We start from the raw sequence: 27,884 nt of genomic DNA, 5'->3' as shown, positions 1-27,884 counted from the left end.
TGAAATGTAGAAATTAAGTAGGTCTACAGCTGCAATAAATCATCAGTAAGCTGGTTTGGTTAAAAATCCACTCTGTCTATTATTATTAAGGCTGTAGCAGAATTCACTCTCATTGACTTCAATCTGCACTGACACTATGCTGATCTACAGCATGCTTATAGCTGCAGCCGGAGGTGCCAACCCGAGGACTCCTAACGATCCGTCCAACTTAGTCTGGTCACAATCACAGCACACATAACACACGCACATTTTTTTTTTAATAAAATTAGTAACTTTTTGGCCAACTTACGGACTTCGCAGACTTTACTGATCTCTTTTTTTGTTGGGGGCTCTGACGGCATTTTGTAGGATAATGAATCCCCATAACTTGATCTCCATCTAGCGGTCGCGTGGAGTAACACCATGTCGCCGCAGATTGTTCAGGTGTTTGTGGTCGGTGGTTTTCACTATTAACCCATTTCATTAATTAGCGGCAAACAAATGCGATCGTGTATAAAGGTAAGATCTTAATGAAAATGTAATGGAGATGTGGTACAGAAGATGAATGAATGTGAATGAATGAACGAACGAGAACACTATTTAAACTAATTATACTACATTTATTGGGGGGGGCGCCAGCCCTAGCGCTGGCCCCAGTTTAGCATGTGGTTATATTACAATATGGTCAAATTAGAATATGGCTGTCACGCTGCTGGACACTTCACACCGCTTACAGCGATAGTAATTCATCAGGCAGCATAGAAAACCTGGATACCGGCACTCTGGGATCAGGGCTGCTTACCCCTGGTTTGCTCATTGTGTCAGCACCGCTGATTTTGTTTACTCTCCATACCATCTGCTAAAACTGTTTATTTATTTGGTTTTTCATACTGTACAGGTTTTGATCGAACTTTCATAATTTACTACATAATGCCATTTTTATCTTTCAACTTTAATTTAATATCAGTAATAGCATGGAGTACAGAACCTGTACCTGTGCAGTGACAACAGAAGGATTCTGTTCACATCTATAGTATCCTACTGCTGTGCCTATATCCTATATCTGACCATATTTTATTATATTTGGCTTTGTCTCTGTTTCTGCAGTGAGGGCAGTGAGGGCCGTTTGGGTCCTATGGGAGGTACGTTTTTTCCTCAAAAATTTTATCCAGTTAATATTTTTGAAAACATGCAAACTATTCTAAAACCAGTAAAAAGAAGAATGTTAGTTAGTTAACAGAAGTGTGTGTGTTTGTGTGCATGTAAATGGAGCATGACATTTATTTTGATTTTACTGGCCTGCTCAGACGGTGCACTTTGTCCAAGGGCAAAGTTCAATGACAGAAAGAGAGAGCAAGGCACTCGTCTAGCAGAGCAGGAGAGCAGGGTGGGAAATAACCAGCTCGCAGAGTGAAGCGGCAGGAAGGCGAGGGCTGTTACGCTGGCGCGGGGAAAACGAGCAGATGGAGAGCAAAGAGAGCTGCGTCGTCGTGTCGGCATTACGCAGCGAGAGCCGCCAGCCTCGGGCAGCGCCTGCGGGGGGGGGGCTCTCTTTCTGATCCGTGTTTGCACCAAGTGAGAGAGCAAGTGCGTGTAGAGTGCGTGTAGAGGGTGCGTGTGCGCCGCTCATCTGCTTCCCGCAGCGTTAGCGGCGTGGGGGTGGGGCGCAGGGGAGGAGCAGCGATGGATGGCCAGGAGCGCCGGGCTCCCACTGCCCCGCGCCGCCTCTCAGCCCTGCAGGAGCAGCTGGTCTGGGCCCTGCTGGGCTCCGGCTTGTCCCGGGAGCTCCTGCTCCAGGCGCTGGGGGACCTGGAACGCGACAGGGCGGCCGCGGGCGGGGGCGGGGGCGACGGCTCGGCCGACAGGGGTGGTGCGGAGAGCTCCGAGGAGGGGGATGAGGAGTTCCTACCGCCCATCTTCAGGGAGCTGGAGAGACTGCCCCCGGAGGAGGCGGCCAGACAACGCGCCCAGGTGGACCAGCTGCTGCAGTAAGTCTCCTGACCCTGGATCAGGTTCATCTGGTGGAGGTTGAGCTCAGAGCTCATGAAGGGTGAACTGAAGACAGCTTCCTGCTTATCACAGGCCTGTCTTTGTCTGCGTTTCTGACTTTTAAATATTAAGCTAAAAACCTCCAAAAGTCCATCTTATGCTCGCTCTCCGCCTCCTGCCTGAGTCTGAGGAGATGTAGACCTTCAGGAGCTAGTCCTCCATACCTCTTCTGTCCCGATCTTGCGGCGCCTGCCCCCCCCCCCCCCTTTTTTCTCTTTCCCTCTCTTCTCCACGACTCCCGGATCCCTCTGTCCATGGGGTGCATATAAAGGATAGAGTTCCTCCTTTTCTGGTTACTAATTACCCATCCAGTAGTTATTCTGTGGCCATTTCTGGTCCAGTAATTAATGAGCTACACGCATGGCTTAAGATTAACAGAGTAGGTCGCCCCTCCGTGGCTCAGAGATTCTCTACAGCACTAAAGTTGAGGAACGGCTTTTCTGCCTAATGCTTCCCAAACTCACTTTGTGGTGCCAGATTGATTATGAATCAGTTGTAACGTAAAACTGGCTACAAGTATCTGCTATTTACTGGGAACCTTGTGGGGTTCAGGTGTTACACTTAATGTGGAACGTAAATGTTGAGCCTGACTGTGAATTGCCCTTTAAGCCTGTAGGTATGAGGGTGTCACACCGAGCACATCAGTGTGGGACATCGAAACGTAAAAGAATAAATGTGTTTTGTGTGATTGTGTTCTGGTGAACGTGTATAAATCGGTGTGTGTGTGTCTGTGCATCAGGTGTGTCCATGTTTATTTGCTGTTTATGAGCAGAACTGAGCCCTTAAAGCCGGACTTTGCACTGCAGTCTCCCTCCTTATCTCTGTGTCAACAAGACTCTCTCTCTCTGCCTCAGTCTCTCCTTCTCACTCAGATTCAAACATTCTTCAAATGCCAAAAAAAATCCCTAAACCGGGCAGCACAGAGATAGAGAAATGGTAGTGTTAGAGTTAGGTAGCGTTAGGGTTAGGTAGCGTTAGGGTTAGGTAGCGTTAGGGTTAGGTAGCGTTAGGGTTAGGTAGTGTTAAAACCAGATCCTTACAGTTATTAATAAGTTATAGCAGTTTGCCAGTTCACAGTGGATCTATAGTCATAATTAGTCCACACATGTGACAATGTGATGCCTTTGCAGAGGTTTTAACTCTTGTACTTTGGTCAATAAATTTGTCTGCTAATTTTCAAGACAGTATTCATACCAAAAGTCTAACTTGTACTAACCACTGGGGTTTTCATACATTCTCAAAAGACAAGAACAAGTGAGTGAGAGTATGAATAGATGAATGAAAGGAAGGATGGATTCATTATTTCACCCTTTATTTATAAGGGTAAATACATGATTTTACATACTCTTTACATACACGGTCATAAGACTTTGTCTTTGTGTGTGAAATCATTTAAACTGGAACCGTCTCGCAGATATAATTTGGTAACTGATGAGTAAATTTAAACCCTGCAGCCAGCGGAGGCTGGAGAGCATCCATGCAGTGTAACATAGAGAGTTTAAAGGCTTTTCTTTAACACTTTTTAGCACTTTACTGAAGCACTTCAGGTTAAGTAGCCTCTTCTAGAGCTCAACAGCGCAGCCCCCCCCAGTCCCGTCCTGCCACTCAGTGTCACGCATGAATGTTACAGGGAAGATCCATGGCGTGTAGCCAAGCTGGTGAAGAGCTACATGCAGCAGCACAACCTCCCCCAGAGAGAGGTGGTGGAGTCCACCGGGCTGAACCAGTCACACCTCTCCCAGCACCTGAACAAGGGCACTCCCATGAAGAACCAGAAGAGGGCATCGCTGTACAGCTGGTATGTGCGGAGGCAGGCGGAGATCACTCAGCGTGAGTACTGTGCTACTCTGATGCTCAGCCTGTGTGCCTGTCTCTCTGTTTGTACATCACATGTGAAAGCGGTGACTGGGGGCTCTATGGGGGCACTTTCAGCACTGACTGAAAAAACAGCTCAGCCAAATATAATACAGGCAATGATGCAGTGAAGGTTCATAATAGTCTCGCTGAAATCAATAGTGACACTGAGCAGGATTGGCTGGACGCTTCCCTTCCGCACGGCAGAGTTCAGCAAGGCCAGCCAGGGGATTTCCCTGGGGGAGGAGCCCGGCGATGATGTAAGGAAGGGCCGCAGGAACAGGTTCAAGTGGGGGCCTGCGTCCCAGCAGATCCTGTTCCAGGCCTACGAGAGGCAGAAGAACCCCAGCAAGGAGGAGAGGGAGGGGCTGGTGGAGGAGTGCAACAGGTAAAGGAGAGGATGGAGGGATGTGGCTGAAAAAAAGGAGCGAGAGAGTGGAAAATATAAAAGTGGGGTGTTTCATGAGACCCTTTAGATGTTCCTGCTCCAGAGAAAGTTTCCCGTTTTTAAGGCTTCATTTCTGTCTCCCTTTGTGTCAGTGTCACTGCTCCAGTGTTAATACGCCCTGGTTTTTTTCCGCGGTGTCAGTCTTAGTTCTGCACTCTCTGAGGGTGAGTATTCCACCCGCAGGGCAGAGTGTCTGCAGCGAGGCGTGTCCCCTTCCCAGCTCGCAGGCCTGGGCTCTAACCTCGTGACAGAAGTGCGAGTTTATAACTGGTTTGCCAACCGTCGCAAGGAGGAAGCCTTTCGCCACAAGCTTGCGCTTGACGTGCCATTCAGCAGCCAATCAGCAAGCTCCTCCACCAACACCCTCTCTACAAGCCCCACGCACGGTAACTGACTGACACTGAAGTAATCATGGAAGCTTCCGTTAACCCACAGGCGGCATCCTCTCTCAGACATCCTCTCATTTTGCTTCTTTCTCTTGTCAATTTCTTCAAGACATGAAATACAGCCAGCAGGTGGCAGGTGAGGGTCACCATGGAGACAGGAGCACGGGGCCACGCCCAGTGCTCAGCCCTGTCCAATTGGAGCCAAGCCACACCCTCCTGGAGACGCATCACAAACCAGTGAGGCCCCAAGCCACCGCCTCATGACGCTTCATTCCTCATTTTCACTTCTTCATGCTATATAATGGATAAGAGACACATGCAGGGAAAACAGAGAAATGATTTATAAAGCATTTCTGGGTGAAGAATGATGAAGCATTTAAGTCCAGTTATAGTTGTTTGTGGTACAATTATTTGAATTAATTTCATTTAATCTTTAGACTGATGAATCATAATGTAAATTACTTGAAAAACATTTTGACTTGGTGCTTGTAAACGAATGAGCTCCGAGGTCAAACTGTAAATCAGCTGGTAATTAAAAGTTTTCCATAAAGATGTGCTGACATTCTACCCCCCCTTTTCTACCCCAGGTGTCAGGGGGTGGGCCGCTCCCCCCAGTCAGCACTTTAACAGCCCTACACAGCCTTTCAACATCCCCTGCCCCCCCACAGGGCCTGATCATGGCCTCCCTGCCCAGCGTCATGAGCCTGGGAGAACCCTCGCTTCTAATTGGTAATCTGCCCTGATGGTGTGACCTCTCCCAGATGGTGATCTGATGCTGTGATTGACTGCGTGTAACAGCTGAATAGGCTGTCGATAACAGAGATGTTTTGGCATGCATTTTGACTAAGAACTGAATTAATTTAAGTAGATCCCTTTATGTCTATGTCATGCAAGCTTAAATTTACTCTATTATTGCATGTTAATGTCAGTGCAATGTGGTCATTCCAACCAGGATTCCTAAAATCTCCCTCATACTTGTTCAAAGGTTTAACATCAGCTCAGCCTCAGACTGTCCCAGTCATTAACAACGTGGGAGGCGGCTTCACCACCCTCCAGCCAATCTCTTTTCAGCAGCAGCTCCACGCGCCTCACCAGCAGCCAATCACGCAGCAGTTCCCCAGTCACATGGGTCCAAGCTCCTTCATGGCAACAATGGCACCGCTCCCATGTCACAGTAAGAATGCCAAGATGGAGAGGCATTTCTGTAGGTGGGAAGGCAGGGGTGTAGGGAGGAGCGGGATTAAAACCAACCAGTGACACATCTCCCCTGCTGCATTTCCAGTGTACAGTAAGTCTGAGCTGTCCTCGTACACCCCCTCCAGCCTGCTGTCGCAGGCTATGGTAATCGCCGACAGCAACAGCATCGGGACCCTCACCAGCCTCACTGCTGTAAGACAGGTAGCGGCCCGCCCACCACAACCAGATACCCAATCAGAAACAGGGGTGAAATAACAGCTGCAAGCCAATCAGAAATGGGTAAAATAATGGTTCCAATCAGGAACATGGATGAAATAATGGCCACAAGACAATCAAAAATCAGAATTCAATAAGGTCTGCAAGCCAATCAGAAACGGGTGACAGCAGGCACGGGAGGGAGACAGACCTCTCATGCCCCGACAGCAAAATGGGAATCTTACTTTTAAATCTTTGTTGATTGTTTCTGGAGTTTGCATCATGTTTTGATAATTTGAGAAAAGTGTCACTCCGTCTGTCAGATTCTGGCCACAGACCCAGAGGACCAGTCAGACCCCCCAATCCAGGACTCTCTCCACCTGGCATCAAACTCCCCAGCACCAGGTAATGTTCATGCGTGACCAACATGCGATACCACACCAGCACACTTGGAACACACACAGGCTGCTTCCTACTTCACGCTGACAAAGATGGAACCGCGGGACCACAATTCATGATGAGAAAGGGCAGAAATTTCAGCTAACCTCCAAATACACTCCATTCCCTAAAACTTCCAAAGCCCAGAATAAATCCTATGAGCTTCTGTCTTCCACTCTTTCGGCAGTGACTTCTGGAGGCTTGGAGCTGTATCCAACTTCCCAGCCAGGAGAAGAGCACACCCCACACCTCCTCACATCCCCATCGGCAGACATCGATCCCTATATCCCCACAGAGATGGTTTCTTCCGCACAATAGCAGCAGTGTATCAACAGGGTGGAACCACATTACAGGATGGAGGGAGCTCAACTAACCACACTAGACAATGGACGGCAGTGGAGAGCCTCAGTATTAAGGCCAAACCGCCATGCCAAAGTGCCAAGTTCACAGTAACTTCTCCCTGCGTGGCAGACATTACCATCCCAGCAAGCATGTGATGGCCACATTAGCCCACTGTCACTGTCTAACACAGCTGCAATGCGACAGTAACACATGTAGAGATGATCAGTGTTTGTAAAGGAAATTAAAGCAATCACACACACGTCGTGGGAGCGCATCCTTTATTGCTGATGCCGGCGTGAGCCGGTGTCTGGCTGCTCTCTCCCATCCACACAGCGTCTTTAAGAGACTCTCCGCACTGCCTCCATGCTGGCCGACGGAGGTCCACCTTCACCCCTCTACCTCAGATCTCATCTTTTTCTTCTTTTTCTTTTTCTTCACTGGGATCTCATCCTGCAGCAGTGTGGACTCGGAGTTCAAGGCGGCCTTGAGCGCCCCTTGTGTATCTGCAGTGTTCCTGCCATGATCGTGGGTCTGGGCCTCTCCCTCCCTGTCCACATGGATTCCCATTCGGACGTGCACACTGCTCTCCTCCACAAAGGCCTCACGCCCATTCTTTGCTTTCCTCTTCTTTTTCCTCTTCTTCGTCCTACTCTGATTTTCAGTGGGGATGGGGGGTGAGGAGGATGGCTGAGGCATGCTGGGAAGGGCCGGAGCGGGCAGGAAGTCCAACGCAGACACCACAGCCTCTCGCAGTCGTATTTCCATCTCGCTGTCGCTGTCACTGCAGGAAGAGGAAGTTTGATTAAAAACAGGAAGTGTGACGCCTGGCCCCATGTTTAGCTGGGGATAAGGTTTCACTAACACGTGTCCCAAAGCCACTTCCACTAAGTGAGAGTATTACATCTTATTATTATTTCCTTTCAAATCTAATTTGCAGAGCCTCAGGATATTAGACTCTAGAAATGCAGAGAAACAGACATTTCAAGTGAAACAGGAACACTGTCCTAAAAGGTACAAGAGCAGGAGCCCTCAGGTGTCAGCATCCGTAAACACTTGACCGTGCTGCTCCAAGAGGACCCCATTCACTCCAAAACGCGCCTCCCTGGAGGCTGGCTGTCAGACACCCATAACAAAAGGTCCGTATGGGACCTGCGAGCTGATCGTGCTCCTGCAGACCCAGCCTGCATGCAGCAGGGGAGATGCTGACCTGGAGCTGGGAACAGGGCGTCTCAGAGCCAGAGGCTTCAGGTTCTCCTCGCCTGGGACAGAGGTGGAGAACAACCGGAATCCTGGAGAAGAATGGAAAGATTCTATTATTTTTTCCACATGGGTAACATGGCTGCTGGATAATTTTGTTAAATAATTATAATGTATCAGAATAAATTAGAATACTTTTTCACAGCAGTATATTTCATATGTATGTCTACTTATACGTGTGTATATTCATACATATATACACAAGCACCGTGCAGCAGATACTGTCACATGAAGCCACATTCAGTAACTTACTCACTGATACCACAGCTTGAGTTACGAGTTCATCTGAATCAGTCTGCATCCTAACCCCCCCCCATTCTAAATTCCCCCGATTACCATCATCATCATCCTCTTCCTCAGGGTCCAGCCTTGGAGTCCTCTGGAATTCTGCACTGGTACCATCTGAAATGTAACTAGTCATACAAAGGGAGAATAAGACTGACAATTGAAGTCCATCCACCATCCACATTTTAAGCATTTCTCCCAGTCAGGGTCACCTGGAGTCTCACCCAGGAGACATAAGGCTGGGGACACACTTGACGGGATGCTAGTCCATCGCACACACATCCACAAGCCCACACGCCCAATCACACACTGCTGGCAAATCATAGACGCCAGTTATCCTAACTGCATTTTCATGAATTGTGGGAGGAAACTGGACTTAGTGGAAAATCACCATGTGACATGAGGGCATGCGAGTTGTGAACAGGGCAGGCCTGCATGTGTGAGGTGACAGACCCACTGAGCCAATCACCATGTGACATGAGGGCATGCGAGTTGTGAAGAGGGCAGGCCTGCATGTGTGAGGTGACAGACCCACTGAGCCAATCACCATATGACATGAGGGCATGCGAGTTGTGAAGAGGGCAGGCATGCATGTGTGAGGTGACAGACCCACTGAGCCAATCACCATGTGACATGAGGGCATGCGAGTTGTGAAGAGGGCAGGCCTGCATGTGTGAGGTGACAGACCCACTGAGCCAATCACCATGTGACAAATCAATGACCAATCGAACATGTGTGGGATCAGCTCAGCCCAGTCCCAGTGCCACAACAGCTGTGGGCCGACTTGCCGCAGGAGAGAATACAACGGCTGTCTGACTTCCCTCTGCACTGTATCGATTCCATGTATCCAGGCCGGGGGGGGGGGGGGGGGGGGGGGGGGGGGGGGATGTGCCACACTCCACTGACATGGGACCAGCAGTGTACCCATACTGCCAGCTCTTTTGTCCATCAGATCTGACATTATAATCATTGCGATACAGTCAAATGACCTTTCACCAGATGCAGATTCATTTCATATCCACTACGCTGTCTGGGTGCTTAACAATTAACCTTTGTCACTGAGTGTATTAACTGGTCAGCTGCCTGGAGTGAGATTTTCAACTCGAGACAAGTCTACACACATGCACATACATTTACATGTATGTAACACTTTTATTACCTTGTAAATAGTCTGTAGGGTTTACAAACTACCCCAACACTTTTGATGTAGCTAATTTTAGGTTTATAATGAATAATATATATTTGCATAATATATATTTGAATAATATATATATAAGTGTCGTGTGAGCGCGAGTCTGACAGCGTGAGCTGCCAGATGCGTGGGCTGCCAGATGCGTGAGAGTTGGCAACCCTGAAAATTATTTAAAATTGTTTTATTATTTTACCCAAGTTCATTTGTGTAAAACATGACATTACTCTATACACTTAAAATGTAAGCATAAAATCACCAATAAACTATGTCTATTTATCCAATATTTAATAAAATTCTGCATTTGAAAACTTTTCAGCTTTCTGATTTCAGGACTTTTCAGCAACTCTGTTAGGAACATTCCAGCTTTTTCGTGTTAAATGCACTGCTGTTATTAACGCTAACAAAAGGGCTGCATAACACCATGCCACCCAGCGCAATAAGCACTATTAACACTCCTGAACAGATACTACTGCAGGTATAAAGCTAAAGTGCCACCAGGAGCCAAACAAACACTTTATCTCCTTCGCCCTCAGCACGCACCTATCTAGCATGGATCCCAGTTTCTTTGCCACATGTGTGCGGAATTCAGGGGTCGTCTGGAGTTCATTGCCGTCGTGTTCGTGCTGGGACACATTAATCCTGGGCAAAAAAAAATAGTACAGAATTACCACGTGAATTACAAAATTATTCACATGTATGCATTATGTATAAAACGAGTTTCGATTAGAACGGAACTTACCGACGACTTGGCTGGTCTTTACAATCTCCACCTAAACAAATAGTATAATTTTGCGTTACTATATTTTTGTGATCAATAATAGATCAATAGGCTACTAGAGTGAATAAAAGAACAGCAATATAAAATCGAGATGTGACAGAAAAACATCACGGCAGCTCATGGTAATGTCGCCAAGAGTGATGGAGAGCCAAACAAAACAAGGTCTTTACACATCAAGCAGACCTTCAACAGACTGCTACTGAAATGGCGCTGAGTCCTGGTAACAGACCGGCTGCCCCCCGCAGTTTGCATACCAGGCACACGTACGTGTGGACGATGTTCTATCACTATGAGCGTTTATCGAGGAAAAAGCATTCCCTAACGGAGAATTTAAAACTGAAACATAGACTAGTCAGCATTAGCATATGAAATTTAAATTGTTCTAACATTCAAGACTAAGTTATAATGAACAATTTAAGTAATATTATCCCTTATGGCTACTACACTGATTAATTTGGCTGACTACTTATTGCCTTACCTCTGCTTTAACGATAGGTGGACCTTAACTTTTTACCTGGTATAATAGTGTCATGGGACCCGCTGTATTCCGTAAAACTCCATGCAGCCTCTTTTAATCTTTGAATTTCCTTATCATCTTCACTGCTAGAACTGCTGCTCACATGGTCCCTGAAAGCTGCCATATTGAAATAAGCACGTGTCTAGCTACGGTGTATTATGGGTAATGGAGTTTGCGCTGAAAACAAAATGATTATAATAAATTAGAATTCACGTGACAGATTTGTATATGAAATTTATGATCAATTTATGAAATCTATTATTCTTGCCTATTAAAAAAGCAACGTAAACTGAAAATTGCGAAAAAAAAGTTCTGAAGAGGGGTTGGGGACGTTGGATCAACATTAGGACTTTTAATGTAGTTGATTTAAATGAAGACAAACAAAAATGACGCAAGAAGTCAGCGGACAAAGATCTATCACGACTGGAAAGAAGGCAAAACTGTAGGCCTGTTTCTTTTTCTTGTGTTCATTTGTGCTTATTTCTGACTCAAACCCAATACATTTGACAAGATGATGTTTCATTAGATTAATCTCACACGAGTATATTGGTGTCGGTTCCGTCGGCCCCTCGTTAAGTCTTCAAATGCACAGACATGGTACATGTGTACGCAAGTGGTTTTAGATACACGTTACCATAGATAATTGGTGTGATTTATCTGTGTATCAAAATACAGAGTAATTTGCACAGATGTGACAATGGTGCATATGTGGGGCTCGAGATAGTAGGGATAATAGTGTGTATGTTATGATAAAGACGCCTCCAAGACACAATTGTGAAAATCAAACATTATTTATTTTTCTTGTGTAACATTTGGTAGAAACGTCAACAATCCACGAATGCCATCCATAGGCGAAGTGTCAAAAATACAGATATTTTTTAAATCTGTTTCATATAGTAATTCAGTACTTGTCCATTAGACAACTAACATGGTAAATTTACCAGGTTCCCTGATAACACGAGTGAAACACTCTGCCTCTTCTGAGACTTAAAATGACAATTACTGAGATAAAAATCTACGTCCCGAAGATCTAATAAAAGCTAGTTCCCTCTGAAACCCAGATGGTCACGGTACAAACCAAATAAAATGGTCCTCAATAACTAACAATTCCAATTTAGAGAAAAAGAATACAAAACAACATTAGCAGCGTAAGCACAGAACATTTGCGAACGTCATTCATCATAAGGTGCTTGTTCTGTAATTGACTTTACATCTCATATAAAGCCATCTGCTCAAGATCAGTACCACAGCATTCCACCATCACCTGGCTGTGATAAATTGTTAGCTACAATGTTCACGGAAAGTCTTAGGACATTTGCTTAACACTGTAAAAATAGCACAAATTTATTAGTTTCACAAGAAAGACATTGCTTGTCAATGGAGTTAACATATCAGTTTAAGTCAGTTTTTAGACTGTTAAGTTCCTGCCATTTTGATATTAATTGCAGTGGTGGTCACTGGCTCCCAAAGGGATACTAAACACAAATTTGGTGTTTTATGTTATTGTGAAGGTGTTACTAATTAAAACTGATTGTCAATTAACTTTTAAACTCAGAACAGCTCATTTAGAACTACAATTTGGGTTTCAATTTATTACTACTTGAAATTAATGTTTAGCTTAAAACGATTGGTTGTTTCTAATGATTCACATTTTTTGCAAACAAATAAAGTAGCGATATTTGTCATAAAAGTACGTTTGCAAGTTTTTACTGAATCAAACAAGCGGACCAGGACTTTCTGTGAGCACTGTATCTGACAACTCGATGTTTTATTTTCGTATTACTTTCTGATAACCAAACTAATGACGTCTTTGACTTGATCAATCGTGAAGCCTTCAGATAAAATCTGCTTTTTCAGCCTAGTAGTAATATTGGCTGTGTAATATCTTTGCCAGTAGTAAAGCTTATTGTTTTCAGCTGTGGGAAATTTGGTCCTTCCAAAACACATAAAAGGATTTGATAATATTTTTGAGGTATAAATACACATGTTGTGTGCAAGCCATAACTGCATTTAACAATCTCAAGATTTTATTTTATTAGAAATTCCAGGTCTATACAAAGGCCAGCCAGGCTTCCCAGCCCAAGCTCTGAGGGACACCTCCAAAGTCCTGTGTGCTTGGATCTCCATCAGTCTGGCTCAGTCTCCCCATTAATATTATTATTAATGATACTTTATTGATCCCCGTGGGGAAATTGTCTTTACACCTCTTCCAACTTGCTCTTTGTAGAGTAAGCTGCCCGTGAAGGGCAGCCACCTGATGCGGCGCCCAGGGAGCTGGGGGCTAAGGGCCTTGCTGAAGGACCTACGGCTGTGCCGAAGCTGGGTACGAACTGGCGACCTTCTGATTTGTAATCCATTTGTAAATGTTGAGAGTCATGAAAGATTCTTCAGCAATGTGTTTCAACAAGCATAAGTTTTTGTTAAATGATTAAGCACTTTAACTTACTTATTTTGACTTAAGAACACAGGAACCCATTTTAAATGACCTAACCCAAAATAATTCACAATTTAAAAGATAAATCCAAATGGTACTTATGTCAGATTTGTATTTGGTTTCATTGCATAAACAAACAAGAACAAGTTAATGGATCATATTAACTTAAAGCACAGACATCTGCAGCTTTTAAGTGTTAAATATGAACAGGTCTTCCCCGGTGATGCAGAGACAAGCTGAACTAGCACGACTGGCTGAAACGGAATGCAGCTTCTGCCCACGTGGTGCGAGACGCCGGCCCACACATTCCCAGCGTGCTTAGCTGCAGGATTCCTGCTTCACCCTTTCAGGGCTAAGCTTTCCACAGCAGTGACACTTGTGTTTTCTAACCAACCCAAGAAAGGTGCTGTGCTGCGCTTTGTGCAGGTTGCCCCCTATTGCGCCTGCCAGTGTAGCCTCTCTGCATAAGCACGCAAGTGAGACCACCCACTGACCTGCAGCAGCAGTGCATGCTGGGTATCAGTCATGAAATTCTGTGGCCCTAGTACTCTGTCACTCAACAAGTAACTCATTAGCCTTTTCATCACTGCTCCATGGTCACATTCCCATGTCCATAAGTAAGGACTAATAAAGTTCTCATGCTTAATTAAAATTCAGTTGGGTGTCTTCCTGCAGCTTGCATTTGACATCAAATGTATGTGTGTAAATGTATGTTTGATGGAAACGGATGTCCTCAGGACTGATGCCAACAGTTGGACATGACAAAAGGATCCTTGTGCATGACACAGCAAGACGAGCACGCTTGAGGCTCTCCGACTACATCCTGCACAGTGCAATGATCGTGGAAAGTGTGTGTCTGTGATTTTAACTGCGGCGACAACTTTTATGTTATTTGGAATCGGATTTCTTTGTGCAGTGAGAGGCCATGTGCAAGATTAGTGGCTGAGAGATGGATGGATGAATGGATGGAGAGTGATAGGAATTATACACAGCATCAGGTCAGAAAGATGTTAAGTCCCTACAATGATGGATGTCCGTGACAGTTATGAAAACCTAACTGTCCAAGACAAGAAACAAACATCTATACACCAATCTGACAGCATCTGAAGCGGGGGCGACCATTTGGATCCTCTTTCAGCACCACAGTTTCCCCCATTGAAAAGGCTAATTAAAAAAGTTCTCAATTGGCAAGCACCCCCCTACAAAAGCACACAGAGGAATATTATTTACCAGCAGTCTGTGTTCTTAACATCATAAGCAGACAGGAAAGACACGGACATTGTGCTCTTATTAGGTGATAAAAAGGTGTGACCGGCCCAGTGATCTCACTATTGTCGCCACAGTAATATTTCCGCCTGTTGTTGGAAGGATTGGAGTCTTACAAAAACCAGTATAAAAGACTTGAGAGCAATGTATCAGACACAGGAAGCAAGGAGTGCTGAAGTATATTCGCCTGGTAATTCCCATTTCATGGAACTGCAGATTGTAAAGATGCAGGATCGCCAAATTACAGACATCTCAGTTCAATCAGAATGATCGTCTGTGACAGCACTAAGACACGTGGGGCGGCAGCAGGGGATCCTCGAGGTACGCAGACCATGCTGTCGCTCCTGAAGAACAATGTGTTGCCTGTACTCAGCGCGACCCAATCCCTGCGGCAGGGAGCTGCTTTTGCACTATGCTACTGCAATGTCAACAATAAAAAGGGGGCAGCCTTCAGTCAGTTCATTCCCATGTAAACTGTGAACCTGAAGCATGAAGCATGTGCTGACTCTCAGGGCTTCGGACAGAAACATAAATGCCCCCCCGTTCTGGAACCGGTGAGCCCCATCTGAGTACGCAGCCTGGTGCAGAAGCCCAGCCCTCACGTTGAAGAGTGTCATGAGAGCTTCCATCCGGTATAATTACTGAGTGACTGCTCAGGTTGGTCGGGAGGGTGCTGGAACCAGCAGGACCCTGCCCATTGGCTTCAAACCATCTAACCAGAGGAGCAACAAAATGAACTGTAAATGGGGTTACAATGAAAGAGGCTCAACGCCCCTTTCAGGCAGCTGGTGGGCGTCCCAGTGAAATTAAGCCATGTGGGATGAAAAACAACAATGGGACACTTCTGAAGTTCCCCATGACAGCTATAGAGCTGTAGTTTTGTAGTTATAGAGTTGTAGGTTTGTATAAACCAACAAGGATACAAGGAACATGCATTTAAAGAGAGAGACACCATGACCAACCGACATGGGAAGGCTGAAGCCTTACTGGGAGTTATAAGGCATATTGGGGGGGGAGGGGGAGGCTCAGGGCTGATGGAACGCAGTGGCGCGCGCCGAGGGGCCGCGCTGCCAGCTACTGCCCACCGTTATAAGCGTAGTCCGCCTTGTTGTGCATGATGAGCTTGTTGTCCACGAAATAGAAGCTGTCTGACCTGGTCTCGTAAGGGTTCTCCACCATCTGACGAACTGCAGACAGGCAGAGAGGATCATGCTGTAGTTTTATCAGCAAATGACATACAACGGTCCTCGAGTCCTTGAGTCCTCGAAGCAGTGTCACATGCCTGCTGCTAGGGGCCTGCATGAAATCTCAGTATCTACAACATCCCTTCCGGCAAACGTCACTATGACGTTAAAAGATTGTGCCACTTGCTGACCTCATTATTTAACTAGCAGAAATTCCTAATTTTACGAATAACAATTAGCTCCTGATTAAAGGAATGTTAACAGCCCACTGCACTAATAATCTCTACATACAGGCTTGGCGAGAGAAACAAGCCCAGTGCTAGTTTCACTACCTGTCAGATAGCTGCCTTCGGGTGGGTCTGCAGAGCAGATTTGCACGACACTGCTTACTGCGTTAAGTCTGAGTGCTGCTGTCTATATAATATCCTGAGGGAACCCAGCACGTAGCATTGCTGTTAAAAATGCTTCACCTTAGACCAGTATTCACACTCAGCAGAAGGCCCGCTACACTCCTTCACAAAAACTGTCTTCTATTCAGACAGCTGCTTTCTTTCCAGGAGTAATTCACAGCGAGTAATTTTCCGGTAGGTTGGGTTAATCAACACTTCTGCTGAGCAATTAGATGATGTAATGCTTTTCACAAAATACAGGAAATACTGAGCTGAATGACAGACCAGCACCTTTCTCCTCCTATATGTTTAATCCACCTAGACTTATGGCTTCTTCTATAAAAAAAAAGGCACATCCCACACCCACCAACCCAGAACATCGATAACTTGCAGTGCTGTTTTTCCTGTAGGCAAAAAAACAAAACAAGACATTTTGCACACAATATAGAATATAGAAGTGATGGCACCAGTCTTCCACAGCATCTATTATCAGAAATAACAGAATAAAGTGTTTATCTGAGCTATTTCCATCCATCTAGGTTGTAAACACTTATTCTGGTCAGGGTAATGGGGGGGGGGGGGGGGGTCGGAGCCTATCCCAGGCAGCATAGGGCATCTATAAAAAATAGCTTATCTCCTGACAGTCACTCACGCACACACATACTTCATTTATAACATCTCCTATTAGTGAATTTTTATTGGGTCTATTAGAAGACATATTTGCATATTTTTGCAAATGCAAATATATTTAAAAATGTACAAAGTCTGGTTCCACATATCTTACACTTATTCGTTCCAGTGGTATACTTAGAAGTGTTTCAGCTTAGCAAAATAGATCTTATGGTGAACATGTACACTATATCGGAAACACAAGATTTTTGATAGCTCTTATTTAAAGAGTGAAAACTGTAGACCTAGAATCAGGCTAGATAGTGGATTCTTGTCATTCTAGAGGAAGAAAGCAACATATGAGATAAGATATGGCCCATTCCTGTAATTTCTCAGAATCAAACACGTTGGTTATGTGCATGAGATGCTGCAACTTGCACAACAGATAGCACGACATTACAGAAGATTCCCCCTGCAGTGCTTTTCATCAGCCTCAACACAATCCTGCTGCTTCTGATGCTAAAGAAAATTCATCTAAAGACTGAATCAAACTTTTTTTTATCATTTGTATCACACTCAAACATGCACACAGACCCTCTGCTCTTGACAATCACCAATGACATTTTATAAACCCAAATTTCTAAATATGCTAAAATGATTAACTCTGAGTCCTTGTCCAATGACCTCTGAATGATAGTGTCATCACCATGGGAGACCTATCAGCAAGATTAACGAGCACAGCGGCAGCATAAGCCACAGAGCAGCGAGGCCCACCTGGGAGCTATTACCCTAAACGTAGGGCAGACGGAGGAACGTGCGGGAAAAGGCACTCACTGAGCTCGTCTGGGAGCTGCGGGAACTCGTAGATGTGCTCGCAGCTGTTCCGGCTGTTGGGGATACAGAAGCCGAAGTCGAAGTCGAAGCTCTTGAGAAGCTGGTCTCTGAAGTAGTGCCTCTCGATCATGCGGAAGCCGCTGATGGGCCGATCTCCCACAGTGAACTCAACCCTACAACAGACAGATGGAGAGGCTAAAAAGAGAACTACCGAACAAGTGCTGAAGATGAACTAGGGATCATACTACTGCTCATCAAAATATAGTAAGAGTAATACCACGAATATCAACAACACCCTGGCAGCCAGGAGAGTAAACGGTGAAATAAGTGAATCTAAGGAAAGATCGGTTGCAAAAGCCTCCCAGAACACAGATTTACGCCAGGAAGGTGCCAGGGCAGGGTCTAGAAAATGACCTGCAGAAAGACTCTCCTTTCCAAATAAGTTTTATATGGTTGCTTTGAACAAAACTGCTAGGCACGCACTGCAGCGATGAGGATGAGGAAGATAGCAATAGTTTGTTGCGTTCCAAACTCACGTGGCACCCACAGTGCGCAGTCTCAAGAAGGCAGCAGTGAACTGGTATCGGACGAAGCGTCCCGCGTTGGAATCGGATCCCCCGTTCATATCCTCCTCCTCCAGTGGATCTGTGGTGCATCAAGGGAACACATCAAGGCGGACCTCGTCCAGGTACGACTACCCACGGCAAAGGGCAGCAGGCACAGTCGGACATACCGCTGTTCGGTGGTTTGGCTATCTCAAAGAGCACCGTCCCGGTCTCCATGTCTCTTATCTTGAAACGTGTGAAATCGATATTAAACACATTGTCCTCAGGTTTACAGAGGTAATCTGCAAGAAGACACAGGGCGTCAGGTTACAGATTCACCAGGACTTCAGCTGCACTGCATATTTACGGAATATTAATTATTTAAATACATAATATAGGTAGCCTGTTTGTGAAGCGTGTCTGCCAAGCTTGATCCCTTATCTCGCAGGCAGACTCCCTTCGCCTTTGTCCGCTGAGGCGTATGCCCTCATGTGCCCCAGCAAACGCTCTGCGCGTCTTTCCTCCATTATGCTGTCCGAAACGCCAACAGCTCACTGACAAAGGAAAGAGCCCCGCGCCCTCTGCAAGTTCCGCACATTTCGGCTCAGGTTTTGGCCAGCCCGAGTTCGGCTGTCCGGAGCCCCCAGCCCGACAACCCCACCTGCCAACCAGCGTCCGGGGACCCGGCCCCCAACTTAACTTCCAGGACCTCGGGGTCGGCAAACAGTGGTTTCTCTTTCCTCATGCGCCTACCGCGGGTGACGGAGCGCAGACCCAGAACTTCGTCCGGAGTGATGTCTCGCCCCAGCCCCCTCAGCTCGTCCTCCGTAACGGGCCGCCTCTCCGGCTGACTTCGCCGCGGCTTCAGCCTCTTCATGACGCCTCCCCCGGGTCTGCGCTCTCTGCCGCCCGCAGCGGACCCCGGCTCAGCGTCGGGCCCATGGGCGCTGGCAGACGTTTCCGTGCGAGGTTTGCGTTCGCTCATAGCTCCGCCGTCCGCTCAGATTCATGGACGCGATGCCGCTCGCTTCAAGATGGCGTCACGTCTCTATGGTGAAACTACGCCGGAGAGAAGCGCTCGCGATTGGCAGCACACGCTCCGCGGTTGCCATGGTCACGGGCACGCGCGTGCTGTTTATTTTCCCTCCTCCCGCCAAATGATTACCTTGTTTTATGTCATGATGCCACTGGGATCTGTAAGGCGACAGCCCGTGGAGAGAGCGCCACACTTAGCGAAAGATCACCAGTGAAACCGAGTTAAGGAGCACACGGTCAGGCGAGCAGTGTATACAATAAAACATCAGCACAACACAAAACGTTAGATAAAATAGCACATTTATTTAAAAAGAAACAGTGAAGTCACACCAGGCAGCAATTCCCAACTTGTATGCAGCTTGACAAGAGCAGAGGGTGTGTGTGCGCATGTTTCAGTGTGACTCAGTGTTTGAGTTTATGGGGAAGACATCCACGTGTAACCTGTCATTCACGCAAATCTCATTCAATCCTCCAAAGTGGACAGATAATGCAAGAGAACACAAGACATGTACCGTTTATGTTCTTGTGCAGGTAAAGGGAATTAAAGATGTTAACAGCTGATTTGGAAATAAGGAATGTATATGAGGATGAAAACCGCACCTTCCTTAAAAACAATGATATGAACTGAAAGGAAAATCAAGCATCTGCACAAACCATATAAGCACAGTAAATGACATCAGAGGACGGTAAAGCATGTTGGCATGTATTCAAAATCAAGGCAATATGAAATCAAAACAAATTATACATACACACAGATTGCTCTTTAAAATTAACACCAGACAGTGCAAAAATTCACACCCCAAAAATAAAAATCTTTGTAAAAAGTAAAACCAAAGTATGTCCTGAGGGAGCTACCTTGCTGTTCAATTACCAATGTTACGCAGCCTGCACTTTAAGTTATACAATACAAAAAAAGCCAAAAACTAACCCTAACCCCCATTACACAGCCCTAAGACGGCACAGTTGTATTACACTTTCCATTTCACTTCACTCCCTTCACCTCCAACAAAAATAAACCTGTCATAAAAAAATCTAAAGAAGAAAATAGTTTTGGCACACTAAAACGAGTGTGACTCTGTACCATACGTGTGTACACACACACACACACTCTCTCACACACACACACACACACACACACACAATTTTATTTGCCAAAACAGAAAAGCTTCTAACTTTGGTGCAGGTTTTTATTTTGTCAATTTTAAATAAAGATTAAAAAGGTGCTTCTGATTGATTTCTGATTGTTTTTGTAATTCATATCTACTCTGCCCTGAAAAGATAGGTCCAAATCTCTCTCCCTTCACCAAGTTTACACACTTCAGGAGCATAAATAACTAACATGGTATAAATAACTAGTCAAAAGTTACCAAGATCTGATGGATCAATGGCGATGACTTTCTTAAGCAAGACAGATGACAAGCCCTGAAGCAGAGCAGAGATGATTTACGCCCTTCGAGGGCTACGTTTCCACCGTACCCCAGTACAGAAATGGATGCGAGGCCATTACTCAGGTCTATCACTCAGACAAAGACACACACTCATTTCCCACGGGACAAACACACAGCTCAGGGTCACTGACCTAAACGCAAGGCTGCTGGTTTAAATCAATCTACACTGAACCAATTAAGGCAAATCAAAGACGATGTAAGTACAATGGCACGAGGAGACCCAAGGAAGAGCAGTGCTGATATGAGAACAAAGCTGACTGCAACCAAAACGAACAGGAACGGTGGCAGCAGAGATGGGAGTATTAGTGAGGGACAAGTGACAACCTGAGAGAGCAAGAAAATATTCAACTGACAATTCCTTAGCCAGCAACCTAAGCAACAGCTGCAGCCCCCTCTGAAAGCTACTGCAAGAAAATGGAGAGCTTTAGTCTTAACTGAACGTTTACCACGCTACGTTTCATGCCAAGTTGAGTGTAGAGGTATTGATGGTTCTACTGTACAAGTACAGCTAATTGACTGGACAGTTCAGCTTGTGAAATCTGTCGCCCAGCATAACTTCATTGAGAATGTGGTGCACTGCAGCCCAAAAGAACGACTAACCACTGCAGCATCACCTCATCATCTGACTGTAGGGGCATCCTGCATCCTAAATACAAGACAGAGATGTGCTGTCTGCAGGCTGTTTGGCTGATTGGGGGCGGGGGGGGGGGGGGGGGGGGGGGGGGGACTACATCAAGGAAGCATGACATCAGGGATTACAGGTCATGGGTACTGCATTACCCCATACAGGGCAGTCTGAGTCAACTTAAACCCACAGATCATGAAGGGAGAAGCCAGCAGGCCCAGGGAGGGGACCTGGAGAACGACGGAATACAGCTGAACGAATCATCACACCTCTCCTTTACAATAAGCACAGCGGGTTCTGTACCTCTGATTCCACCAACCAAACACTTCCTCCCTAAGCAGCAGCCAGGCTAATGAATACAAAGCAGACCCAGGAAGGCAGGCCGCCTGACACCCGGCCGCCTGACACCCGGCCGCCTGACACCCGGCCGCCTGACACCCGGCCGCCTGACACCCTCATACAGCTGATTCAATGTTTATTAGGTTCAGGACGTCAGCAGCCTCTCGCTCCAGGATAATGAGATCACCAATACTACAAGTTAGCTGGTTACAAAGAAACAGCGCAATGGGTCATGTGGCCACACTTAATGTAAACATGTCCAGGAAGGAACGTGTGAGTCTCAGGCGAGCATCTCATACAGAATTCCTGTTCATATAAAATAAGGAGCACGACAGCCTTTCCCTCCTCTCCGAAGTACAGCAGGGTGGGGGGTCAGGGGGCAGACTGCTGTTTTGGCAGCACTCATCACGGTCGACCCCAAACAACAGGGCCTATAATCCAAGGGAAAACACACACCAGCGGTGGCACTTCTCCCATCTCCTGCAGACTGCACTCTGATCGCCCCCCTGCTGTCTATGTGGATGCTGCAGACACAGCTTTCGATTAATAAAGCAGGACATTTCACACCCAAAAACACACCTGCCTTCACAAAGCTGTGTCCAGCAGAAACGTCAATGCTTAAACTGGTAAAGTCAGGCATGAATAAAACATCTAAAAGTGACATCAATTCCTGTCCCCAGCCCCAGGCCTCATTCCCCTTCGCCTAAATGTCCGCCTAGTCGCCATTTCCCCAATATAAACCTCAGCAAACTAAAGCTGGTGAGAAATAAAGCCGTTTTTTTTCACTCCAAGCTTCTGAGGGGCCAATGAGAGGCCGCTTGGCTTGTCATGAATTGCACAGAAATTCCTGCATACGCACGAACACACACACACACACGCACACACACACACACACTCTCTTTCTCTTGCTCTCCCCCCTCAATGTGCTCTGTGGTCACTGGTTCACTGACAACGCCACCACCCCCCCTCCGGTGTGGTTCTTTGGGAATCCCCTTCTGCTGCTGCCCCTGCTGCCTCCACAGATCTCCACCCCCCACCCCAAGCCCACCCCCCCATCCCTGCTGGCGTCTCCTGGGTCTGCACACCTGTCGTTTTGTCTCAGTCCGTTCCCCGTCTTCTGCCGTGTGCCCAGTGCCCCCCCCCAGGGCCCCCACGTGCTCCATCAGAGCCGGCAAAGGCAGAAGAGGGTAGGGATGAAGACTCCAAACGCCACCAAGATGGGGAACATGAGGCTGCTGTTGTCGGCCGCGTACGGATTGGGCGTCCGGGGCCCCGAGCGGACCCGGTCCTTGGGGACCGCAGAGGGGCCCCGCTTACCCACGTCCTCCTCAGTCTCTCGCTCGTCCTCCTCCTCTTCCTCCTCCTCTTCACGCTTCTCCAGTCCAGGGTGAGGCTGGAGCTTAGGTACATCTGAGAAGCATGAGAGAGAACAAGAGGACGGAGGGAGAGAGGGACAAAGGGAGGAAAGGTGGTGAAGAAAGAGGGAAGAGTGAAACAGAAAAAGAAGGTAGAGATAAGGCAGCAGTTAATGACAGGTGGTATGAATGTAAGGAGAGAAAGGAGGAAAGAAAGGATAGAGAGAGATTAAAAAGGGGAAAGGAAGAGATGGGATTACAGATTAAATAAGAAAAAATACAGGGCAGAGGAGGGCAACGGGCCGGGGGTGGGGGGATGAAGGGTTATTACAGGATTCTGAGCAGCCAACTAGCTGGTCACTACAGCTTAACAGTCACACTAAGAATGGGAGATACAGCAGGGGAGGGGCCTGGTTCAGGGGCCAGCAGAGTCAGGGGTCAGAGGAGGAAGATAAATCATTTCAGTGGAGATCCTGGAAAGGCACAAGACAGCAGCACCTCCTCCACAGAGGCCCCCAGAGGGAGCAGCAGCAGCACCTCCTCCGCAGAGGCCCCCAGAGGGAGCAGCAGCAGCACCTCCTCCGCAGAGGCCCCCAGAGGGAGCAGCAGCAGCACCTCCTCCGCAGAGGCCCCCAGAGGGAGCAGCAGCAGCACCTCCTCCGCAGAGGCCCCCAGAGGGAGCAGCAACACCAGCGACTCTGCCTCCTCACTCACCTTCCAGCGTCCCCTTCATCACGTAGAGCGCGCAGATCTTGGGGTTGTCATAGTAACCCTGCAAACACACAGGCGATGGCTTCAAACTCACAGCAACGCAGCGTCACACTTTAGCCAAACTGCACCAGGCGCCTTAAAAAAGGCTCCCAGCAATGAATACAGGTGCAAAAGCCCCAGGTGCGCCCGCTCCGAGAGGACAAGAAACCAAAGAGCAGACAGAAGCACGGAGACACGCTTCACTGCCGACATCATCGGGCAGTAAGACGCCACGAGGGAGCCCCGGCATCCCCCACCTTCACGAACTCCACGGTCAGCTTGCCGTTGAAGGTGGACACCTCGTCCCGTACACTCAGCTTGCCCCGCCGGATGGAGAAAGACACAAACTCGTCGTGGGCCGTGCTGTGGCCCACGCGGTCGAAGATGTCCAGATCTTTAACCACCATGTGCCCGTTGAGTCTTATGTCGAAAACCTGCGAGGGGGAGGGAGGGAGGTGTCATGGGGGGCCCACAGTTTGCCAGCGATCGGCCTGTTAGCGCCAAGGGCCACGAACTGCATGGGCGCCTATTCAGGAGGCGTTTGAGAGACACGATCATAACTACTACTAGCCAGCTGAGGAACTTGGTACAGCAAGAGGCTCCCTTAAGCTTTGTCTGCTCATTCTGTGAATATGAAATAGACCAGGCTAGGCAGTCCTGATCCTGGAGTGCCGCAATCCAGCAGGTTTTCCATCCTACCTGATGAGCTAGTATCTGCCTGAGGTCAGGTGTGCTTTATCAGAGATGGGGTAGGATAGAAAATGTGCTGGATTGCGGCATTATGGGATCAGGGCGCCCTATTCCTGAAATACAGTCACTCAGGAAATTCCTATGTGTGCATTTTGTCTTCAAAAATAGTCCAAAATGCAGGATATATTTTGGATTTTTATAAAATATTCTCAACGTTTCAATTATTATTATTAATGAAGATAACTTTGCCTGCCTACCCCATCTTGCTCTGTCACACAGACACTTGGGTGCCTAGGGAGTTGGGGGGGGGGATTAAGGGTCTTGTTCAAGGGCCCACAGACATGTGACTATTCTGCAGAGGCTGGGCTCAAACCAGCAGCCTTCTGATCAGACACAGAGGCTCAACCCCCCACAGCACACGTTGCACCCTTTTATTTAATAAAGACAGCCCCCATTTAAAGTCTTGGGTAATTTGGCTACAAGCAATTCTACTCCAACAGCTTTAAGCCAGATACAATAACTGATAAACTGCATCACAAACTTATCCACATTCTTGCTGCTTAATAATACACATACTTTTTCATTAAATTAAGTAATATGCCAAAACCGGCATCCCACTTTCTCAAATTCTCAGTCCTGTAATTCAGATGTCAGTATCTCCAGTGATCTTTTGATAACACCCAGGGGCTGGAACTGGGGGGTGGGACGGACCTTCTGCTGGGACTGGGCAAAGTACACCTCAGCGAACTTCAGCACCAGGATGTAGTCGCCCTCGTCGCGAATGGGCACCTCGTAGCCGAACGTGTCCTCGCTGTACCGCTCTGTCTGGTAGAGGACTTGGTCCTCGGGGGTGGAGCGCAGGATGGGCAGTCGCATGCCGTAGTCAGAGGCTGAGGAGGGGCAGAGCTGAGTGAGACACATGTGGCACACTCACCTGTCTGTACTTACGAGCTCCTTTAAAATACAATGAGCATATTGTTGGTGTCACACGGAAAACAAAGCAGTCCTCGCTCATTCAGCCGTGAAAGACAAGACATCCAGCTGCCCTTGGCCAGGACACGCCCCCGCCTTCCGGTGGCGACACTAAAGTCTGAATGGGTACAATGCATGGCTCAGTGCCTCAGGGTGCTGACCCTTTGATCACAAGGTTGCTGGTTCGAATGCCTGGGCTTCCTTCAGCAAGGCTGGTTGGCCTCTCAGAAACATTATGTGGATTTGGATAAAAACGTCTGCTACAGAAAGTTAGCGCAGCTGAATGGGAGTGGAGGCCGCGGCTTTGGGGAAGCTGCCGTGGTGGCGTATTCAGGCCATTCTCCCTTTAAAAAGCCTAAGGCCTGCGGAGCATCACGTGCTAACCGATCGCAGGAGATGAATATTCCCTGGGGGCTGCCTGAAGCCCCCCCCCCCAACGTGATGAAATACTGTCTGCATTCGTCCAACCGGCCCTGATAACTCGAAACACTGGTCATGCAGGGTGTAATCGGACAGCTCTGTACACGGTTTCTCGATAAACTGCTCCTTCAAACAAACCGGTGCATTTACACATTAAAAAGGCATAAGCCAGGAGCAGCAGTTAATGAATGAGAAAGTGAACTTCCGATAGGCTGAAGCGGGGCACCTGGCGTGTGGCTTCAAAGGCACCATGGTTAACGGGAGAAAATGTCAACGTGAGAGCAGACCAGCTCCTGATAGCCGAGAGTCTCGCCCCCTTACCTTTGCCAAGCTTCCCCTCCAGCGGGTCCTTCCTGAAATGCACGCCGTGCACATCCGTGTGCGCCTCGCCGCCGGCGTTCACCGCCCAGATGACCCTCTCGGCCAGACTCGGGCCCCCGCCGTCCGCCTGGCTCAGCTGGGCCAGCAGCGACAGCGAGGCCGACAGAAGCCCGAGAGCCCAGAGCAACGTGACGCGCCGCATAGCCCTCAGCAGCCGGGTCACTCTCAAGCATACACCCTTCGGCTGGGGAGGCGACGGGGCAGCCAGCGGAGAGCCCAAGCTGGATGCTCGGTTAACAGACCTGCAGAAAGACACGCAGCGGCGCGGGTCACTTTCACTGCCGGGCTCTTTAAGGTGGCAGCAGCCGGCCAGCCGGCGTTCCTCGGACACACGGCGCTGCTCCAGCCGAAGTGCGCGTCTACCTGTCTAAGCCACTTCCTCCTACCCTGTCAGTGAAACCAGCAGCTGCCACCCGCTCGCCGTCTAAACTGCACTGATTCTCTAATACTTCAAATGTTCAGATTCACGTGCTTTCCTGTCGGCTTCCACGTGCTTATTCCTGCGATGCTACACAGAGCGTATAGTTTCCTCTATATCACTGTCTCTACTTTTAATATTACTGCTTATTCCCATTAAGGGCCGTGCAATAGCTTGTGGAGTCGGATCAGGTTCAGAAAGGGAGAGTTGAGCAGTCAAACATGCTGTTTTAGGAGGAAGTAGAGCGACATCTCAGCTGGCCAATCACATAGCAGCCCGGGCCTGACGCGCACCGTAACGTGCTTTTTTTCTCGTGACACATCGCACACCATTCAGGTTTCTAGCGAATCACAGAGCGACATTAACGAGCCACCGATCACAGACCACCGACTCTGACGTCACCACACGGCCGAAACGCCGCCGACAGCGGACACGGTAGAGTCGAGTGATAGTTTGGTTGAGATACGGCGTTCAGTTGGCAGAATGCGGAAAGCAAGTGCAAAACTACACACCAAAGGTTCTTTTTAAAAATGGGTACTATATTAAACTTTTATATATAAAATAACCACACAGTATTCTATGGGTAACTTATATTTGTTAATATTATCATTATAAAATTAATTTTCCCAGGATTATCAACTCTTTTGAGAGAGAAATCATTGTATTTTTTTTTAGCAATCTTCCCCTTTTTGAGAAATGGTTTTAACCGATTCAGTGCCTTTCCGACTGACTACAGAATTTAATCGATTACTGTGGGTTGAATTTGGACAACTGACAGCAGATCGAGTTGTGTAAAGTCCTTAATGCTTTCTATGCGCGTACATCCAAAAATTAAAATTACAAATATTAAAACGATTTGGTTTTTAAAATGCAAAATCAATCAAGCGTTTTATCTATTTTCTAATAAAGATTCAACCCCCCTTAACAGTGGTAATATGGTAGATCTAAATATTGTCCAATCAGATTGGTCCAGCGCAGCGCCCGTGCGGTGCATTCTGGGTTTTAAACAAATGAACTGAGTGTCGAATGAATGACTCGGCGGTTTGTTGTCATAGTTACTGTTACAGCTGTTTGTCCAAAAGACCACATGTCTTAAAGGTAATACCGGGGTAGCCAATTTCCTGACAAAATAAATGAATGAATCAGTCATTTCATCACAGGCCACTTACTGTCCCCCAAGATATCAGCTAAATTTCTGAGTGAGTCTTCAGTGTAAATGAACTAACTTAACGTACTTTTACTGTCAGTCATAACATTGTTCTGTAGAAGTATC

At 47.2% G+C, this 27,884-nt stretch overlaps 4 protein-coding genes across 7 annotated transcripts; 1 reads left to right on the top strand and 3 right to left on the bottom strand.

The window, feature by feature from the left end:
* The first annotated feature begins 1,321 nt into the window (after positions 1 to 1,321).
* hnf1a (HNF1 homeobox a) lies at positions 1,322 to 7,147 on the top strand. Of its 3 annotated transcripts, none has more exons than XM_048984772.1 (10): positions 1,322 to 1,967; positions 3,659 to 3,858; positions 4,045 to 4,270; positions 4,514 to 4,716; positions 4,826 to 4,953; positions 5,304 to 5,445; positions 5,702 to 5,890; positions 5,999 to 6,105; positions 6,432 to 6,513; positions 6,734 to 7,147. In XM_048984772.1, exons 1-10 carry the CDS (start codon positions 1,663 to 1,665, stop codon positions 6,862 to 6,864), a joined length of 1,713 nt encoding a protein of 570 aa, XP_048840729.1. In that variant the 5' UTR covers positions 1,322 to 1,662; the 3' UTR covers positions 6,865 to 7,147. The 3 variants fall into 3 exon arrangements, with proteins under 3 accessions (XP_048840729.1, XP_048840728.1, XP_048840731.1); XM_048984771.1 differs by having other exon boundaries at positions 1,324 to 1,967; positions 5,999 to 6,114; XM_048984774.1 differs by having other exon boundaries at positions 1,326 to 1,967; positions 4,090 to 4,270; positions 5,999 to 6,114.
* Positions 7,148 to 7,149: 2 nt separating this feature from the next.
* On the bottom strand, positions 7,150 to 11,068 carry c2h12orf43 (chromosome 2 C12orf43 homolog). Its single transcript, XM_048984776.1, has 6 exons — positions 10,915 to 11,068; positions 10,362 to 10,392; positions 10,163 to 10,261; positions 8,482 to 8,558; positions 8,096 to 8,177; positions 7,150 to 7,669 (listed from the first exon to the last, which is right to left on the bottom strand). Exons 1-6 carry the CDS (start codon positions 11,039 to 11,041, stop codon positions 7,276 to 7,278), a joined length of 810 nt encoding a protein of 269 aa, XP_048840733.1. The 5' UTR covers positions 11,042 to 11,068; the 3' UTR covers positions 7,150 to 7,275.
* A 621-nt stretch (positions 11,069 to 11,689) lies between these two features.
* Positions 11,690 to 19,308, bottom strand: unc119.1 (unc-119 homolog 1). Of its 2 annotated transcripts, none has more exons than XM_048984777.1 (5): positions 18,932 to 19,286; positions 18,367 to 18,480; positions 18,170 to 18,278; positions 17,634 to 17,806; positions 11,690 to 15,804 (listed from the first exon to the last, which is right to left on the bottom strand). In XM_048984777.1, the coding sequence occupies exons 1-5, from the start codon at positions 19,161 to 19,163 to the stop codon at positions 15,692 to 15,694; spliced, it is 741 nt and encodes a 246-aa protein (XP_048840734.1). In that variant the 5' UTR covers positions 19,164 to 19,286; the 3' UTR covers positions 11,690 to 15,691. The 2 variants fall into 2 exon arrangements, with proteins under 2 accessions (XP_048840734.1, XP_048840735.1); XM_048984778.1 differs by lacking the exon at positions 11,690 to 15,804 and adding an exon at positions 15,811 to 17,138 and having other exon boundaries at positions 18,932 to 19,308.
* Positions 19,309 to 22,680: 3,372 nt separating this feature from the next.
* On the bottom strand, positions 22,681 to 26,882 carry mlec (malectin). The gene is made up of 5 exons (XM_048984775.1): positions 26,134 to 26,882; positions 25,132 to 25,310; positions 23,988 to 24,164; positions 23,695 to 23,752; positions 22,681 to 23,035 (listed from the first exon to the last, which is right to left on the bottom strand). Exons 1-5 carry the CDS (start codon positions 26,333 to 26,335, stop codon positions 22,788 to 22,790), a joined length of 864 nt encoding a protein of 287 aa, XP_048840732.1. The 5' UTR covers positions 26,336 to 26,882; the 3' UTR covers positions 22,681 to 22,787.
* Between the last annotated feature and the right edge of the window lie 1,002 nt (positions 26,883 to 27,884).

This window comes from Brienomyrus brachyistius, chromosome 2 (genome assembly GCF_023856365.1).
Source record: "Brienomyrus brachyistius isolate T26 chromosome 2, BBRACH_0.4, whole genome shotgun sequence".
Lineage (NCBI taxonomy): Eukaryota > Metazoa > Chordata > Actinopteri > Osteoglossiformes > Mormyridae > Brienomyrus > Brienomyrus brachyistius.
This window is presented reverse-complemented; position numbering and strand designations above follow the sequence as displayed.

What these genes read in the sequence shown, in the direction of transcription:
- hnf1a (XM_048984771.1), top strand. Translation starts at nt 1,663, where the DNA reads ATGGATGGCCAGGAGCGCCGGGCTCCCACTGCCCCGCGCCGCCTCTCA. An exon ending in GCAGGCGGAGATCACTCAGC is followed by an intron (nt 3,859 to 4,044) that starts GTGAGTACTGTG and finishes TGAAATCAATAG; the next exon opens with TGACACTGAGCAGGATTGGC. An exon ending in GCCTCACTGCTGTAAGACAG is followed by an intron (nt 6,115 to 6,431) that starts GTAGCGGCCCGC and finishes TCCGTCTGTCAG; the next exon opens with ATTCTGGCCACAGACCCAGA.
- c2h12orf43 (XM_048984776.1), bottom strand. Translation starts at nt 11,041, where the DNA reads ATGGCAGCTTTCAGGGACCATGTGAGCAGCAGTTCTAGCAGTGAAGAT. An exon ending in CCATGACACTATTATACCAG is followed by an intron (nt 10,393 to 10,914) that starts GTAAAAAGTTAA and finishes CTATTTGTTTAG; the next exon opens with GTGGAGATTGTAAAGACCAG. An exon ending in AAAGACCAGCCAAGTCGTCG is followed by an intron (nt 10,262 to 10,361) that starts GTAAGTTCCGTT and finishes TTTTTTGCCCAG; the next exon opens with GATTAATGTGTCCCAGCACG.
- unc119.1 (XM_048984777.1), bottom strand. Translation starts at nt 19,163, where the DNA reads ATGAGCGAACGCAAACCTCGCACGGAAACGTCTGCCAGCGCCCATGGG. An exon ending in AGCCAAACCACCGAACAGCG is followed by an intron (nt 18,279 to 18,366) that starts GTATGTCCGACT and finishes GATGCACCACAG; the next exon opens with ATCCACTGGAGGAGGAGGAT. An exon ending in GCAGCTCCCAGACGAGCTCA is followed by an intron (nt 15,805 to 17,633) that starts GTGAGTGCCTTT and finishes GCCTGTCTGCAG; the next exon opens with TTCGTCAGATGGTGGAGAAC.
- mlec (XM_048984775.1), bottom strand. Translation starts at nt 26,335, where the DNA reads ATGCGGCGCGTCACGTTGCTCTGGGCTCTCGGGCTTCTGTCGGCCTCG. An exon ending in TTGCCCAGTCCCAGCAGAAG is followed by an intron (nt 24,165 to 25,131) that starts GTCCGTCCCACC and finishes TCCCCCTCGCAG; the next exon opens with GTTTTCGACATAAGACTCAA. An exon ending in GATGAAGGGGACGCTGGAAG is followed by an intron (nt 23,036 to 23,694) that starts GTGAGTGAGGAG and finishes CATGCTTCTCAG; the next exon opens with ATGTACCTAAGCTCCAGCCT.